Here is a 15,174-nt window from a genome sequence, read left to right as displayed (position 1 = left end):
CACAAATGCAAGCAGACACACTCACACACATACAAAGGCTGCCAATTGCCCACGCCTATGAGCAAGGGATTCAGTTCTCAGTAAACATCAACAATTGCAGCAGCCAGATATGAAGTGTGCAAACTATTATGAAAAGTCTACATTTTACACTCGGCTGATATGCAGCCTGCTGGAGCCATTAACTCAGTGTGTTAGCTGTGGATTGGCATCTGTTTTGTTTAGTTTAGAGGTAACATGACTTTACAAAGCCTCAAGTGAGGTCTCAAAAGGCACATATGTAGCATTGAAGAAAAAAATTACTTTTTCGTCAATAAATATAAGAAATTAATATTCTGTAGAAATGAATCATGCACAAATTACACAAGAATGTAACATTTAGTAACATGTGATATAATGTCAGTTGAGGACTTATTATGTCAGTTGAGGACACCATAGACAAAAATCCCCACTCAATGTTCCTCGAAGGTGTGACAAAAGAAGAAATAATCAATATTGTGAAAAAATTAAAATCCAAGACCTCCACTGATTGTATTGGAATTGATATGGAAACGATAAAAAAAGGTTACTGACGAGATTTCAGAACCTTTAACATATATCAGCAACCTATCGTTTCAAACAGACAAATTCACAGATAAAATTTAAATAGCAAAAGTACTACCAATTTTTAAGACTGGAGACAAACACCAGTTTACAAACAACAGACCTATTTTTTCTACTTCCACAATTTTCAAAAATTATTGAAAAACTATTTAACAACAGATTTGACAAATTCATAAATAAAAATGAAACACTCACAGACAACCAATACCGATACAAAGCCAACATCTCAACATCAATGGCATTAATCAAAATAACAGAAGAGATCCCCAATGCAATAGATAGCAAAAAATGTGCTACTGCAGTGTTTATGGATTTAACAAAATCATTTGACACAACTAATCACAGTATCGTAATAAACAAATTAAAAAGATATGGCATCAGAGGGTTAGTCTTGAACTGGGTAAGAAGCTACTTAACCAACAAAAAGCAGTACATGAAGATAGGATTAGACATGTCTACAGAGCTGAAAATATCTTGTGGTGTACCTCAGGGATCAATACTGGGACCAAAATTGTTCAATCTTTATATAAACGACATTTGTACAGTTACAAAGGAGTTAAAGTTAGTATTATTTGCAGATGATACAAATATGTTTTGTTCAGGAGAGAACACACAGAAGCTAATACAAACAATAACAGAAGAAATTAATAAATTAAAAAGATGGCTTGACAAAAACAGACTATCTTTGAATCTCAGTCAAACTAACTGTTCGGTAACAGTAGAAAGGAAAGTCAAATACAAACACATATAGACGGAGTAGACATTGAAAGGGTAAAAGAAAACACATTATTGGGTGTAATAATCTATCCATCCATTTTCTACCGCTTGTCCCTCTCGGGGTCGCGGGGGGGGGGGGTTTGGTGGGTATAAAAATAGATGATAAAATGAACTGGAAACCTCATGTAAAAAATATACAACATAAAGTAGCAAGAAAATGGATAAAGCAAAATATGTTCTGGACCAAAAATCTCTTCATATTCTCTACTGCTCACTCGTGTTACCATATTTGAGTTATTGTGTAGAAATATGGGGAAACAACTGCAAATGTTCACTAACGGTGTTACAAAAAACATTAGAATAATACATAATGTTGGATATAGAGAACATACAACTTCTTTAGTGAATCAAAAAGATTGAAATTCAACGATTTGGTGCATTTGCAAACAGCTAATATGATGTACAAAGCAAACTAAGCAAACTAAACTGCTACCCAAGAATGTTCAACAATTCTTCTCAACAAAAGAAAATAAATATAACCTTAGAGGAAAATCTAATTTAAAACATTTGTATGTACGTACAACACTTAAAACCTTTAGTATATCCGTATGTGTAATTAAATTATGGAATGGATTAAGCAAAGAAATCCAACAAAGCATCAATATGATTCAGTTTAAAAGACTGTTCAAACTACAAGTGTTCACAAAGTACAAAGAAAAACAATTATGATGAACATCTTGAACCTTTTTTTTTTAAAGATAATGATTATTTATGTATTTAATATTTGTTTATCTACTTATGGTATATTACCTATTTATCCACTGTTCAGTTACAAACAGAGAACAAGGACATGGGATAAAATTGATATGATATGAAAAGGGGTAGGATTAAATAAGCTCTGCTTCTTCCTACTCCTTTTCAGACATGCTATAATGAAACAACTGGAAATATGTGATGCATTACATTGTATCGTATGCATGTTCGAAATAAACTGAAACTGACCGGAACTATTTACATGCAAACCGAGATATGTAAAACACTTATTGGTTATAATTTTGATGTTTATGGCTTACAGTTTATGAAAACTGTGATTTGAAGTCCGGGAAGTCCTGTGGGGAGTGCTCAGAGAGTATGGGGTAACGGACTGTCTGATTGTGGCGGTCCGCTCCCTGTATAATCAGTGTCAGAGCTTGGTCCGCATTGCCGGCAGTAAGTCGGACCCGTTTCCAGTGAGGGTTGGACTCCGCCAAGGCTGCCCTTTGTCACCGATTCTGTTCATAACTTTTATGGACAGAATTTCTAGGCGCAGTCAGGGCGTTGAGGTGATCCGGTTTGGTGGCTGCAGGATTAGGTCTCTGCTATTTGCAGATGATGTGGTCCTGATGGTTTCATCAGGCCAAGATCTTCAGCTCTCACTGGATCGGTTCGCAGCCGAGTGTGAAGCGATTGGGATGGGAATCAGCACCTCCAAGTCCGAGTCCATGGTTCTCGCCCGGAAAAGGGTGGGGAGGAGATCTTGCCCCAAGTGGAGGAGTTCAAGTACCTCAGAGTCTTGTTCACGAGTGAGGGAAGAGTAGATCGTGAGATCAACAGGCGGATCAGTGCGGCGTCTTCAGTAATGCGGACGCTGTATTGATCCGTTGTGGTGAAGAAGGAGCTGAGCCGGAAGGCAAAGCTCTCAATTTACCGGTCGATCTACGTTCCCATCCTCACCTATGGTCATGAGCTTTGGGTCATGACCGAAAGGACAAAATCACGGGTTCAAGCGACCGAAATGAGTTTCCTCCGCCGGGTGGCGGGGCTCTCCCTTAAATATAGGGTGAGAAGCTCTGTCATCTGGGAGGAGCTCAAAGTAAAGCCGCTGCTCCTCCACATCGAGAGGAGCCAGATGAGGTGGTTCGGGCATCTGGTCAGGATGCCACCCGAACGCCTCCCTAGGGAGGTGTTTCGGGAACGTCCGACCAGTAGGAGGCCACGGGGAAGACCCAGGACACGTTGGGAAGACTATCTCTCCCGGCTGGCCTGGGAACGCCTCGGGATCCCCCGGGAGGAGCTGGATGAAGTGGCTGGGTAGAGGGAAGTCTGGGCTTCCCTGCTTAGGCTGCTGCCCCCGCGACCCGACCTCGGATAAGCGGAAGAAGATGGATGGATGGATGGATGAATTGAAAATCTTAGAAAGTGTAAGGTTTCAAAAACTGTTTGCCATGATGATCATAATTCTAATTCTCTCACTTTGCATGTAATAAGTTAATATCAACGATTAGTTTCCCATTTGAAGTACATTTTTGACATGAATGGGCTTTCACACCATATTCTAATTTTATGAGTTTCACCTGTATAATATAATGACAGACAAAATCTGGTTGCAGGAAAACATGCAACTTTTCTCCGACTACAATTGAACATTCACCTACCGAAAATGCTAACCTTTGACCACAAACTTAGTCGTTGCTCTGTGACATTCGTCTAGCGGCAGATGTGAACTGGGGATGCTCGCCTATAAGCCAGTCAGAATCTGTCACTCATCATGTTCATCTAAATAAGAAGGCATTCGTTCCAATTTAACAAATAATAGCGCTGACATGATAGGAGGTGTTAGTTAGTACCTGTTGTATTCAGATGACGTGCGAGCGTTACTGCTGCTGGGATTAGATAGGAGCGGTAAACAATTTGACTTTCTTTTCTAATTATTGCACGCTTTGTGTTCAAATGTTTCAACATATTGCTCAAATGTTCTCCTCTTGATGAACTAGCAGCCTTATAATTATTACAAGTAGCGCTGTTGCAATATTTTCTTGTAAAATTTAGTCAACTTTAGAGTGTTTGTTGCACCCAGGCAACGCCATTTTGCAATGTGACGTCACTACGCACGCTGCGTAATGACGTCATCCCCACCCTGAAGGATTGATAAGGGAACCGTTTGAAAAAATGGCGAGCGATTCCAAGGAATTGATACACTGGGAACCGGTTCTGAACAAGAACCGTTTTTTGATTCCCATCCCTAATGGAATGATTCGGATGTGAATGAACACAACGTGTGAAATACTGCAAAGAGATTTTAATAAAATGGACAGCAACGGACTGAGGACCAGTGCGACGTGACATATTCAACTTCAAATAGCTGATGAGTTTTATTTACAGCCGTGTGACTGACGCTGCTGAGGGGGCTATAAACTGCCATTAGGGCCGTGCCGGATTCCAACACGGGTCTGTGGAATCCAGCCTGGCACATTGACTGTCTCTGGATTGGACGCCGCAGTTTAGGTGCCTAAACAAGCACGTAAACACTGCATTCATTGACATATAGGAGGTAGCATATAGACTCCACACACGCAAGCACGCTATCGCCATTTGTCTATAAGCAGAGGTGCATATGAAAATGGAGGCTTGAAGAGGGAAGATGCAAGCAACTGGAAAGATTGAATGTTTATTTATAGGCAGTGATGTTTATTAATGGTCTGTTGATGAGATACCGTAACACAAGAACAAATGCATGATAAAGCCGTAAGCAAATAAGCACTTATTGGCCACATTGGGTTCCCTCATTTATGAGTATGATGCAGTAGGTGACCATTAACACATTGGTACAGACAGAAGTTTTAATATGGCTCTTGTATTGGGCCTCATTAGAAAACTAATGAAGCGGCCTACAGTGCCTGAATACGGATGTTTATTTACTGTAATATAACAGTGGTGAAGCATGTTTGATACATATTTATCTGCTTTTTCTGCATGAGCTCCCCAGCCTGGAGTCAAATTACACAATCATTAAGGATAAGTGTATGTAACATGTCGCACTAAACGATACTGAAATTGTGAGAATGTGCTTTGTTGCAGCCTAATTGTTTACAAAGACAAGTCAGCCCCCCGTCCCCCTCTCCTCCTTGCTCATATCCATTGCAACCCAGTGACCTTGCGCCAGCTGACTACTTAACCCTTTTAACTTTCGCACATTCATTTGACATTATCTTGAAAGGATCAACAGGGTTTATGTATATCGCCGCATGGACAAGTCCTCATTAGAGCGCCAAGCTTTGGAGCACAAGGCTCCTTGGCGCACCCACTCAACAACAGCGCCACAAGAAAGATAGTGCAATCTATCCTGCGCCCCCCCCCTCCCGAGCATTATAATCTTTTAATTGAATCTTTTGTAATTACAATGAAACAACTACAGGCTTCCATCAGGGGGAACATGATCGGGGCCGGAATGTGCCAGCGGTCAGAGGAAGCGTTAGAACAGCACGTTAAGGAAGAAACAAAGAGAGGTGTGTTGGTGTGATCGCACTCAGGTTGATGGAGGCCTTATCTTTCTGCTCCCTTGCAAGCATCTCGGTTTAGACCCAAATAAATGTTGCAGAAAATTGGAGCTATAGGAGCTCGTTTTGGTGGGAGAGAAACACACTTCCCCTTCTTGTGACCCTGGAGAACCGCCAAGCGTAATTGCCTCATTCTTCTAAGCAAATGAACATTGACAGAGAGGGGATTGGTCTGCTCGGGCTGCCTCAAATGGCTTCCCTGGCAGTTGACTAATTCAGTTCTCATTGACGTATGACTAAATCAGTGTCTATTATCTTTACGTGTGAGGCAGCTCAGATGTAGTTGCAGCCCCGTGGCATAAGGCACTTAAGGGCATTACACAAGCCAAGCTGGTTGAAAGGGTCCCCCTTTGCAGCAGGCTGACAAGGCTGCCACACATTGGGACGATCTGACATTGGTCAGGCTGTAGCCTCTGACTAACCTCTGACATTGAGGTCTCCCTCTGGTGAACAAAAAAACAGGAAAACTGACCACACACTTTTAAATCCTCCAATTGTTCCCGGGCTGATGGCCAACAGAAGTGACATTAGACAATAGTATGGACTCTGTTGAAGAGGTTCATTTAGCCTACTAATGTGTATTTATAAGTGGTTGATTTAAATAGGCTAGTAAGGTAAAGTTTTGTACCTGACAAGTTTCGGCTATCTTGCTTCTGCAGCCTTCATCCCACCACTCCAGGTGGGATGGAACAATCCATATAACACGTCACAGATGACGTCACGCTAACATCACGTGACACCTCTGATGAAGGCTGCAGAAGCAAGATAGCCGAAACTTGTCAGGTACAAAACTTTACCTTACTAGCTTATATAAATCAACCACTTATAAATAGTATGGACTCGTTTTGGGGCAAGGTTGATGTTTAAAAAAAAAGGCCTCATGTGCAAAGTGACACACAGCCTAAAACAGGACTAATCAACTGCCGACCCGCAGGCCAAATCCGTCCCGGGAATGACACCAGAAATGCCCGCAACTCCGCGTGTTGAGTTGAAAAAAACTCGGGAGAGACATTTTTGCAGCAGATTTCTAAAAACAATGAACGTCATATAGATCAGTGTCTCTTCACCAAAGAGCCGCAGCCACGAGTACTGGCGAGGGCTGCCAATAAAAGGTCTGTTTCTCAGCTGTGGGCTCTATAGACCGCAACGGAACAGTTGTAATACACTTGTGGCAGTCAGGTGACTGAGTGAAGCATAATATTCATTAACATTATTCATTATTAATTTTGTAAGAATATATGTGTTTTTGTTCTGCATAATTCTATGTAAATGTATTTTCCATCAGTTTTTTTATGAGTCCTTTCTTTTGCAGTACAATTGTATCTCAACTTAAGAGTGCCCCAACATAAAATGTTTTGAAATAAGAGCTGTCTTTTGGCTAATTGCAATGTTACAAGTTACAAGAAAAACTTTAAGCTACAAGCCTCCCCCAAAACATATGGTCTTACTCGCTAGCACTAGCTTATAGTCAGAGATCGACATAACTTTGTTTTCCAACCATGTTTAAAAGTATCACTGCTAGTCTGCACCATACTGAAGCAGAATGATTGAATGTCAGCCAAAAATGTTAAAACAATATCTAATGGCAGACATGTATCCATGAAAATATGGAAAAACTGCTGATGGTGTTTTTAACAGAGATGCAGCTGAAAAGATACCGTAGAAGTCCCCTCTCCAAGGTAAATGCTGTACAATATTATTGCATTACTTTATAAAACTAGTTTGTACTACATTTTTCTGTACAGTATTTCTTACATAAAAGTATTTGTTTTCTTTTTTAAAGCCATGCTACATGTTAAATTGGTGCTGTTTTGAGGGAGCCGAGCACCAATTAAAGGGATTTTAATTCATTTAAATTGAGAGTTAAGAGCTCCGACACAGAACCAATTCAGCTTAAAGTTGAGGTACTACTGTATATTTGATATATTTATTAGTATTAGTGTTTATTTTTGTGATGAGCCTGAACTAAGCCTTGTTCGACATGTTGTTCTATGTAAGAGTGGCTAACTATATAAGAGTGGCTAAACGTACTGGTTTATGTGTCAAATTGATAATAGTCTTTGTAATTAACATTTGATATCATTTGACAAGATTTACATCTGTTTTAACAGTAAATAAACTATATATTGTTATTGGATACAATTCAAATCAAGAGGAAGATTACTACTGTAACTCAGTGTAAATATTTGAGTGGGATGAAAAAGTCAAAAAGTTTAAGAACCCCTGATATAGAAGATCTTTGACTACCTTATTTTCAGTAAATAGGTACCTAAAAGCATTAGAGCGCTCCTGTTGTACAGACAAGGCAATTTTTTCCCTGGAAATGTGTTACTGACTAAATAAATAGGCTGTAAAGGACGCTGGTTTTCAGGAATATACAAAATAAGACTAATAGTGAAAGGAGAAGCCTGGTCCTTAGCTTTCTGCAAATGTGGCCCCCAAAACAAATAAGTTAAATAGCCTTGCCCTAAACCAACGTTTGACTGCAGGTGAGGTGACAAACCACGTGGTTATTTTGCTGTGTGGTATCACAAGCCAGTCTGCGGTGCAGCTGGGCTGGCCTAATGAGATATCAGCCTCAAACAGCAATTCATCAGCCTCATTGATGAGGACAATGACGGGCAACTTGGGTAAAGAGAGGCATTAATGGCTCCTCATGTGAGGATAGGGCAGCCTTGTTTACAAAGGTTATTGGGCTGAGAGCTTGAAACAGTACACCACAGCAGCCTCCACTTCTCTCTGCTCTGACTCCACTCCCTTTACCCTCAGGGCAGCTTCTCTGGACTATTTTTTTTTATCTCTTTGATTTTCTGGAACAAATAAGTAAAGAAAAATGTACTTCTGGAATCCAGGGGGCTGATCTCTTAAATGTGAGCATGTGTGCGAATCGGGAGGGAGAGGCAAGGGTTTTACATGCCTGATTGATTAAATAAACAAATCTCATTTTGTTATCATCAGGACTCCCCTCACTAAGCAGAGCAGGCCTCGCTGGCTGGAGTCCCCCACTAGTCTCGGCCTCCACTGACAGGGCATCTGTCTTCATTAAAGCTGAGCCAGTGTGCATGACAGCCACTGAAACGCTGGTGTCTTCACGATTAATGAAGACAGATGACGCAATACCCCCCCCCCCCTCTCAACCCAACAACCCCAAGCACTGAAAAGGAACAAAAAGCAGGAGAACACATGAAAAATGATCAGCAGCCAATTCCCCAGAAAAACAGGAACCGTGTTTACCCAACTGCCCTGTCGCCAACGTTTGTTTCCACTGTCATATCTTGCTTCTTGCTTTCTTCACACTTCTCCCACCATATCATGCACAAAGACACACACTCCATTTTTCAATCTTGCATGGTCTCTGACACAGCAAGAGTGCCCCCCCCCCCTCCCACCCCCAGCCCCTTGGAAATGCATACAGAAGAGGGCCCCAGATTTGCCAAAGAAAAAAAACTCTAACTTAGTGTATCTCACCGTGCAAACTCTGCATTTCTGATGTATTCATCCGTTTGGCCATTAAATAATTCATCTGCTTATTAATTCATGGCTTCGTGTTGGGCTCGGGAGGAATATCATTATCCATCTAGTATCCAAAAGCGTAAACAAACCTTCGACCTTTCGACGCGGTGTCGAGCATACGTTCAACTTTTATCATCTGTAGTATTGAGCAGGCTCCATTTGTCATGAACATTTCATGAGAACCACATCAGAAACCTTATTTTTCTGGTGTCAAGCCCACGTTATGAAATGTGGATTAAGGCCAGGCAAGAGCGCACACACACACACACACACACACACACTGACACGCACGCACACACACCGCATATCATATCATAGCAGAGAGTTTCTCTCAGATGGCTGAGCAGCTCAAACCAGCTGTGGGCTGAGGGGTGTGGGAAGAGGAGGAGAGGAGACTGTCTGTCCCAGTCTCTTCCTGTGCTGCTCTGTAGCCCCTGACAGCAGCCCCCTTGGCCGAGCCCTGAGGGGTAAACAAGCCAGCTATGAAAGAGAGTGAACTGGGGACTAAGTGTGTGTGTGTGTGTGTGTGTGTGTGTGTGTGTGTGTGTGTGTGTGTGTGTGTGTGTGTGTGTGTGTGTGTGTGTGTGTGTGTGTGTGTGTGTGTGTGTGTGTGTGTGTGTGTGTGTGTGTGTGTGTGTGTGTGTGTGTGAGTGAGACAGAGAAAGAGGGCGAGGGAGAGAAATGGTTGTGTCATGTGAGAAAACCAGACCGGATGCCACTTACACTGAACGCTGGCACTGCCCGTCCAAGCGAAGGGGTCCAGCCCCGCGAAGAAGGGGCTCGCCTTCCGCAGCATGCATGCGCCGCGGCTGGTGACATCATAGAGCTGACGGGGGCCCATTCCCAACGCCTCCATGCAGTCAAACATGGCACCCCCCCACCCCTCAGGAAAAAAATCTCTCTACAAGCCCTCAGTCTCAGCCGCCCTGCTGCTCACGTCAGGGGCTGCAACAAACTGCAGCAACAGCTCGCCGACTGGAAATGCCGCCTTCCCTCTCCGAGCTTATCTGCTGCTGTCACTCTGTCGCCCGAGTTTTGCTCTTTCCCTTCTCAGGCAGCATGGAATGCAGAGCTTGGTCCCTGCCTAGCCAAGTGGAGCTGGGCTGTGCTGACTCTGTCGTCTCCCCCCCCTGCCTTTAAGTGTGCTGCTCCCTGTCTGCTGTAACAGACCTAAATAACAGCCTCTCACCACTCTCCCTGAGACCCAGACACGGCGGAGTGAACCAACTGCCTCAGCATGACGCTCACAGAGGGGGGAGGAGAGAGAGCACTAGAATGCCAGAAAGGGAGTGGATGAGAGGCGATGGGAGGGGAGGAGCACCGGAGGCCGTGCCGGAGGAAGAACTGATCTGGTTAGAGGACAAAACTTAATTCCTATTCTACTCGTTTTTGTGTCAGATGTGCTCGCCTTTGATATTTCAAACCCGGACCACAAACAAACACGGTGCCCGGTGCTCTACTCAGACCTGGTCCCTGTCCGTCTTTTCATCGCACCTCCCCCAGTTGCCCCTGCAGTAACTACGAGCCCCCTCTTCTCCCTCCTCTGAGCCCCCGTCTCTAATCATAACCATATTAAAGTCCAGCCGCTAGCACGGTGTGTACGTGAGCGTGTGAGAAAAAGAAAAAAAAAAGAAATACGGAGGGGGAAGAAAGAATGAACACTGTGCTGGGGTTGAACCCAGAAACCAGATGCTAGGGTAAATCCCTCCCTCCTCTATAGTTTGTCTGAGGGAACAGAGGATGTGCAGCTCTTTTCTCTCTCTCTGTGTTCCCCTGGTTGTGTTTTAACAGTGATGAATGAGTGCTGCCTTGCTCAATCCCTGCAGTGCATTTACACAAACACACCATGTGCCGGACACACTTCCAACAGGTTCGCTTGACCTTGCTCCTATGATGCACATGTGATGGATTCAATAAAATGATGAATGATGAATGTTGTCTTCTCTGACTTACAAATGTTGTTACAACGTTGAATAATCGTGTTCAACAATGCCAAAACGTCAAATCTCAAGGTTCATGCATTTTGGCGTGAGCTTACTTGTAGTTTTGGATGCCTCTGTTCGCTGTGTTTTATAGTCTGGCTATGTTGTGACGTCATAGTGACGTGGACGTACTTATTTGGACATTAAGTCAGTGCCTCAGACTGGAAGTCTCTGCAGAGAGTGGTGAGGACAGCGGAAAAGATCATCAGGACTCCTCGTTCTCCTATCCAGGAGATCGCAAAAAGCCGCTGCCTGACCAAGGCTCAGAAAATCTGCAGAGACTCCTCCCACCCCCACCAAGGACTGTTTTCACTGCTGGACTCTAGAAAGAGGTTCCGCAGCCTCCGTAGCAGAACCTCCAGGTTCTGTAACAGCTTCTTCCCTCAGGCCATAAGGCTCTTGAACGCATCATAATATTCCCCTCAATTCCCCCCAAAATGGATTAACTCGCTGGAATATGAAGACAATACAACATACATCCATAAACGTGGATGCATATGCAAAAGTGCAATATATTTATCTGTACAGTAATCTATTTATTTATATCTGCACCTTATTGCTATTTTATCCTGCACTACCATGAGCTAATGCAACAAAATGTATTTCTTATCTGTACTGTAAAGTTCAAATTTGAATGACAATAAAAAGGAAGTCTAAGTCAAGCCATCAGCCAGAGGGGGAGGAGATATGAGGTCTACGAGGAAACACAAAAAAAGGTAGGATAAAGTATTTTTTCATCTATTCGTAGCATGTGCATAATAACACCGACATGCGACATGCAAGGGCACTGCTAAAAGCAGCTTTTGCAATGCAGCTTTTTGAATGCAGAATCTGAATCGATGAGGAAGTGTGCAGGTGTACCTAATGTTTTGACCGGGTAAATATATACAATGTTCATGAAGTTTATGTTTGACCGTGTCTGGAACAAAAATCGCAGTGACGACTTCAAGATCAATTGATAAATAATAACACCTTTGGACAGGATGGGGCGTAGTTTCATTTGCAATCTAGGAACGCCCCCAGAATAAAACATCTTGAAGACAGACTCTAAAACAGGTTATAAATGTGACTGTCCAGCAAGGTTTACAACAAAAAATGTCCAATACTTATACACAAGGAAGTGTAAATGTAGATTAAAACCATAGGTGTCCTTTAACATAAGCAGGCCAACACTTTTTACAACACTTGAGGCTTGTAAGCACAAAATGTTTCCTCTCATCCATTTAGCTATAACAATTACATTTAAAGACAACACAACCATGCCCTTGCAGGGATAATTCATCAAAAGCAAATCAATAGGCGGTCTGCTGACCATAAATAAAGCCGCTACTAACTGTTGCTCAGCAGACAGATAGACTGTGTCGGCGCTAAAGCAAACAACCTAATACAATGAGAGATATATGATAATACAATGGCTGCAGTCTGTGCTCCTCACATTCATCTCCCCCGTCAGATCAGTACAAGTGGTACAGCCCAGCAGGCAAAAAAGACACAATTTCCTGTCAATCTGTGCTGCTGGCTAAGGCTCTCCATAAACACACAGTGTGTGTGTGTGTGTGTGTGTGTGTGTGTGTGTGTGTGTGTGTGTGTGTGTGTGTGTGTGTGTGTGTGTGTGTGTGTGTGTGTGTGTGTGTGTGTGTGTCCTCCTCCTTCCTCCGCCTCTGTCTAACACTTCACTCTTTTTCCTGTCTCATGAAAGAAAACACACTTTCACATCTTGACCAATTTCGATTAGGCCGCTTATTGTCTTTGAAATTCACCCTTCATGTCGAGAGTGCTAGTCCATTTCCACAAACTGGTATAGCGCCAACAGGGCACACACAAACACACTCACACACACCAGGTCACACGTCTAACAAGCTTCTTTGTTGCCCCAAACAGTAAACAACATCAGTAGTTTTTATACAGTTCCTCATCCAGTTGTCGGGTCATAAAGAGGAAGCGTTCTAACAGCAACAATAGGACAGTGAAGCTATATAACAGTTATCTATTAAAAGATTCCTTTGCACGACAGTTTGTTGTCAATAATTTCTCCTCACTTGTTTCCTTCTGCACTTCCTATGCCTCAACAACAGGTTCTCCGCACCCTGTAGAAATTCAGATGAAATAATCACAGCCACGAGTCACATTTTAAGGATCCACGTGCTCTCACACTCATCTTTCATCCCCTTCCTGCTTTTTTCTTTTTTTCCTAACAGCTCGTTTCACAGCATCCTGGAAAATGGGGCTAACCAATTCCCTGGTGTTCACGTGTTCAGCGTAATATCAGCATTTGTTTGCCAGGACTGCTCTCCGGACTGATGAGCTGCAATGCAACCGATTTATAACACATCTCAGTGGGCCAAATCTGAAAAGTCTTGTTTTTGGAGATTAATGAGCCATAGTCTTCTCTTCTGGTTTAACCATTTGACTGTGTTTGAGAGCAGAATACAAAGCCCTAAACCCAGGTTGTCTACTTATGGGCCAATAGCACAGAGAGTTGAGAGTCTGCCAGCGTTTGAGGGGGTTTTGTGGAGTGAGTTTAGACATCTAATCTACACATTCTGCTGCTGACCTAGGCCGGTCCCTGCCTCGCCTCCCTCCTCCCCTTCCTTCCCGGGCCAGAAAGATTGAACTCAAGAAGAAACCCCCACTGGGCCACTAACTTTCCCCCCCAAAAAAACGTATCTTGCCCTGGTTCCTTACTTTCAGTCTCTTCATCGCTCTCTGTTGCTTCCCTCCTTGCGCATGCCCCCTCCATTTCAACAAGTTCCCCATGGCCAGTTTTTCCTGACTGCATGATTTGTTTTGGTTGACAAAGTTCTCCTCTTTTGTTTCTGGTTTGGAAGCTGTTTCATTTTCAGGACACGGCTGCCAACTCATTCTGTGTGACGTCTCTGTGCGCAAAGGGAAAATGCCAGCTTCAGTTCGTAGCGCCTTTTGTGATACAATTTCATAACAATCACGTGTCACTTCTCCAGCTATACAGCGAACAAGGAAGCCAGCTGAACCCAATTTCCTTATAGTATACACCTGTGCTGGAGCCCAAGAGAATCAGACTTTACTACTGTCTGGCGCTTTGATGCCGATTACAGATAAGACGTATACAACACATTGTTGCCACTTCCTCTGTATACAATCATTGAGGTTCCAGCCAAGCAGTCAACAACACAGTGGTGTGTGAGGCCATAAAATAGTTATTTTCAAAAGGCGGCCCGGGGGCCAAACCGGACCAGAGAATGACACCATACCAGCCCCCGAGGTTAGTCCAAAACTTGGGAGAGAAACATTTTTGCAGCAAATTCATAAAAACCCTACAGTGTTCCTGTTTGGACCACTGTACACACATTGGCAGATCGTTGCATTGACATTTTTACCTTGCTCAACCTTCCTCAAGGCACCCCTTTAAAGGAGCCTAATGTAATAATTTAAGGTCAAGTCATCGTTAAATGGCCCTGATATGTCAAAAGGCATTAATAAATCATGTTTTTGAATACCTCTATGACTGATAACAGTAGTTCAGCCGGGATATGCTCATTTCAAAATTTGATTTACAGCCCCGAAATATTGTTATTGTTTTCATTTCGATGTGCCGCCTTCCACCGTTTGACCAATTAGAAAGTCTGTGAGTGTGTCACATCCAGGTTGCCAGTTACGCACCGCCCTCTTCGTCTGGCTACTGCCACTGGTAAAGTTAATAAACCAGACCTTAGTAAATCTAAAAGGCGTTGTTACGATTCTCAACTTATTCATGACAAACCAGGAACAAAACGAGGATTTGTATCGGGGATGCCTTTGAAAGATGGAGAAGATTTTTTCATCTGACGCCAAACTTGCTAATTTCCTCCTTGATAGGTAGGTCAGGAATTTACGTTTTCTTATTACTTGTAATAAATGGAAATGGAAATTTCGTATGTAAACTACAAACCAAGTTTCCATATGAGTTGGGAAATTGTGTTGGATGTAAATATAAATCCTTTTCAACCCATATTCAATTGAATGCACTACAAAGACAAGATATTTGATGTTCAAACTCAAAAACTTTTTTTTTTTTGCAAATAATAATT

General features: G+C 42.8%; 1 protein-coding gene across 5 annotated transcripts in view; it reads right to left on the bottom strand.

Annotated features, from left to right (window-relative positions):
• LOC133653657 (retinoic acid receptor gamma-A) overlaps nucleotides 1-15,174 on the bottom strand; it is an 86,503-nt gene that overhangs the window by 26,855 nt on the left and 44,474 nt on the right. Inside the window, exons 1-2 of one of the 5 annotated variants that reach the window (XM_062053187.1) lie at nucleotides 9,870-10,348; nucleotides 9,448-9,606 (exon numbers count right to left, since the gene is read on the bottom strand). The exons of 3 other annotated variants lie outside the window; for them this stretch is intronic. In XM_062053187.1, the coding sequence (XP_061909171.1) occupies nucleotides 9,448-9,606; nucleotides 9,870-10,014 (304 nt within the window). In that variant the 5' untranslated portion in view covers nucleotides 10,015-10,348. Of the gene's footprint in view, nucleotides 1-9,447; nucleotides 9,607-9,869; nucleotides 10,349-15,174 lie in introns of those variants that run through there. One more of the 5 variants, XM_062053191.1, reaches the window with a different exon arrangement.

This window comes from Entelurus aequoreus, linkage group LG07 (assembly GCF_033978785.1).
Source record: "Entelurus aequoreus isolate RoL-2023_Sb linkage group LG07, RoL_Eaeq_v1.1, whole genome shotgun sequence".
Lineage (NCBI taxonomy): Eukaryota > Metazoa > Chordata > Actinopteri > Syngnathiformes > Syngnathidae > Entelurus > Entelurus aequoreus.
This window is presented reverse-complemented; position numbering and strand designations above follow the sequence as displayed.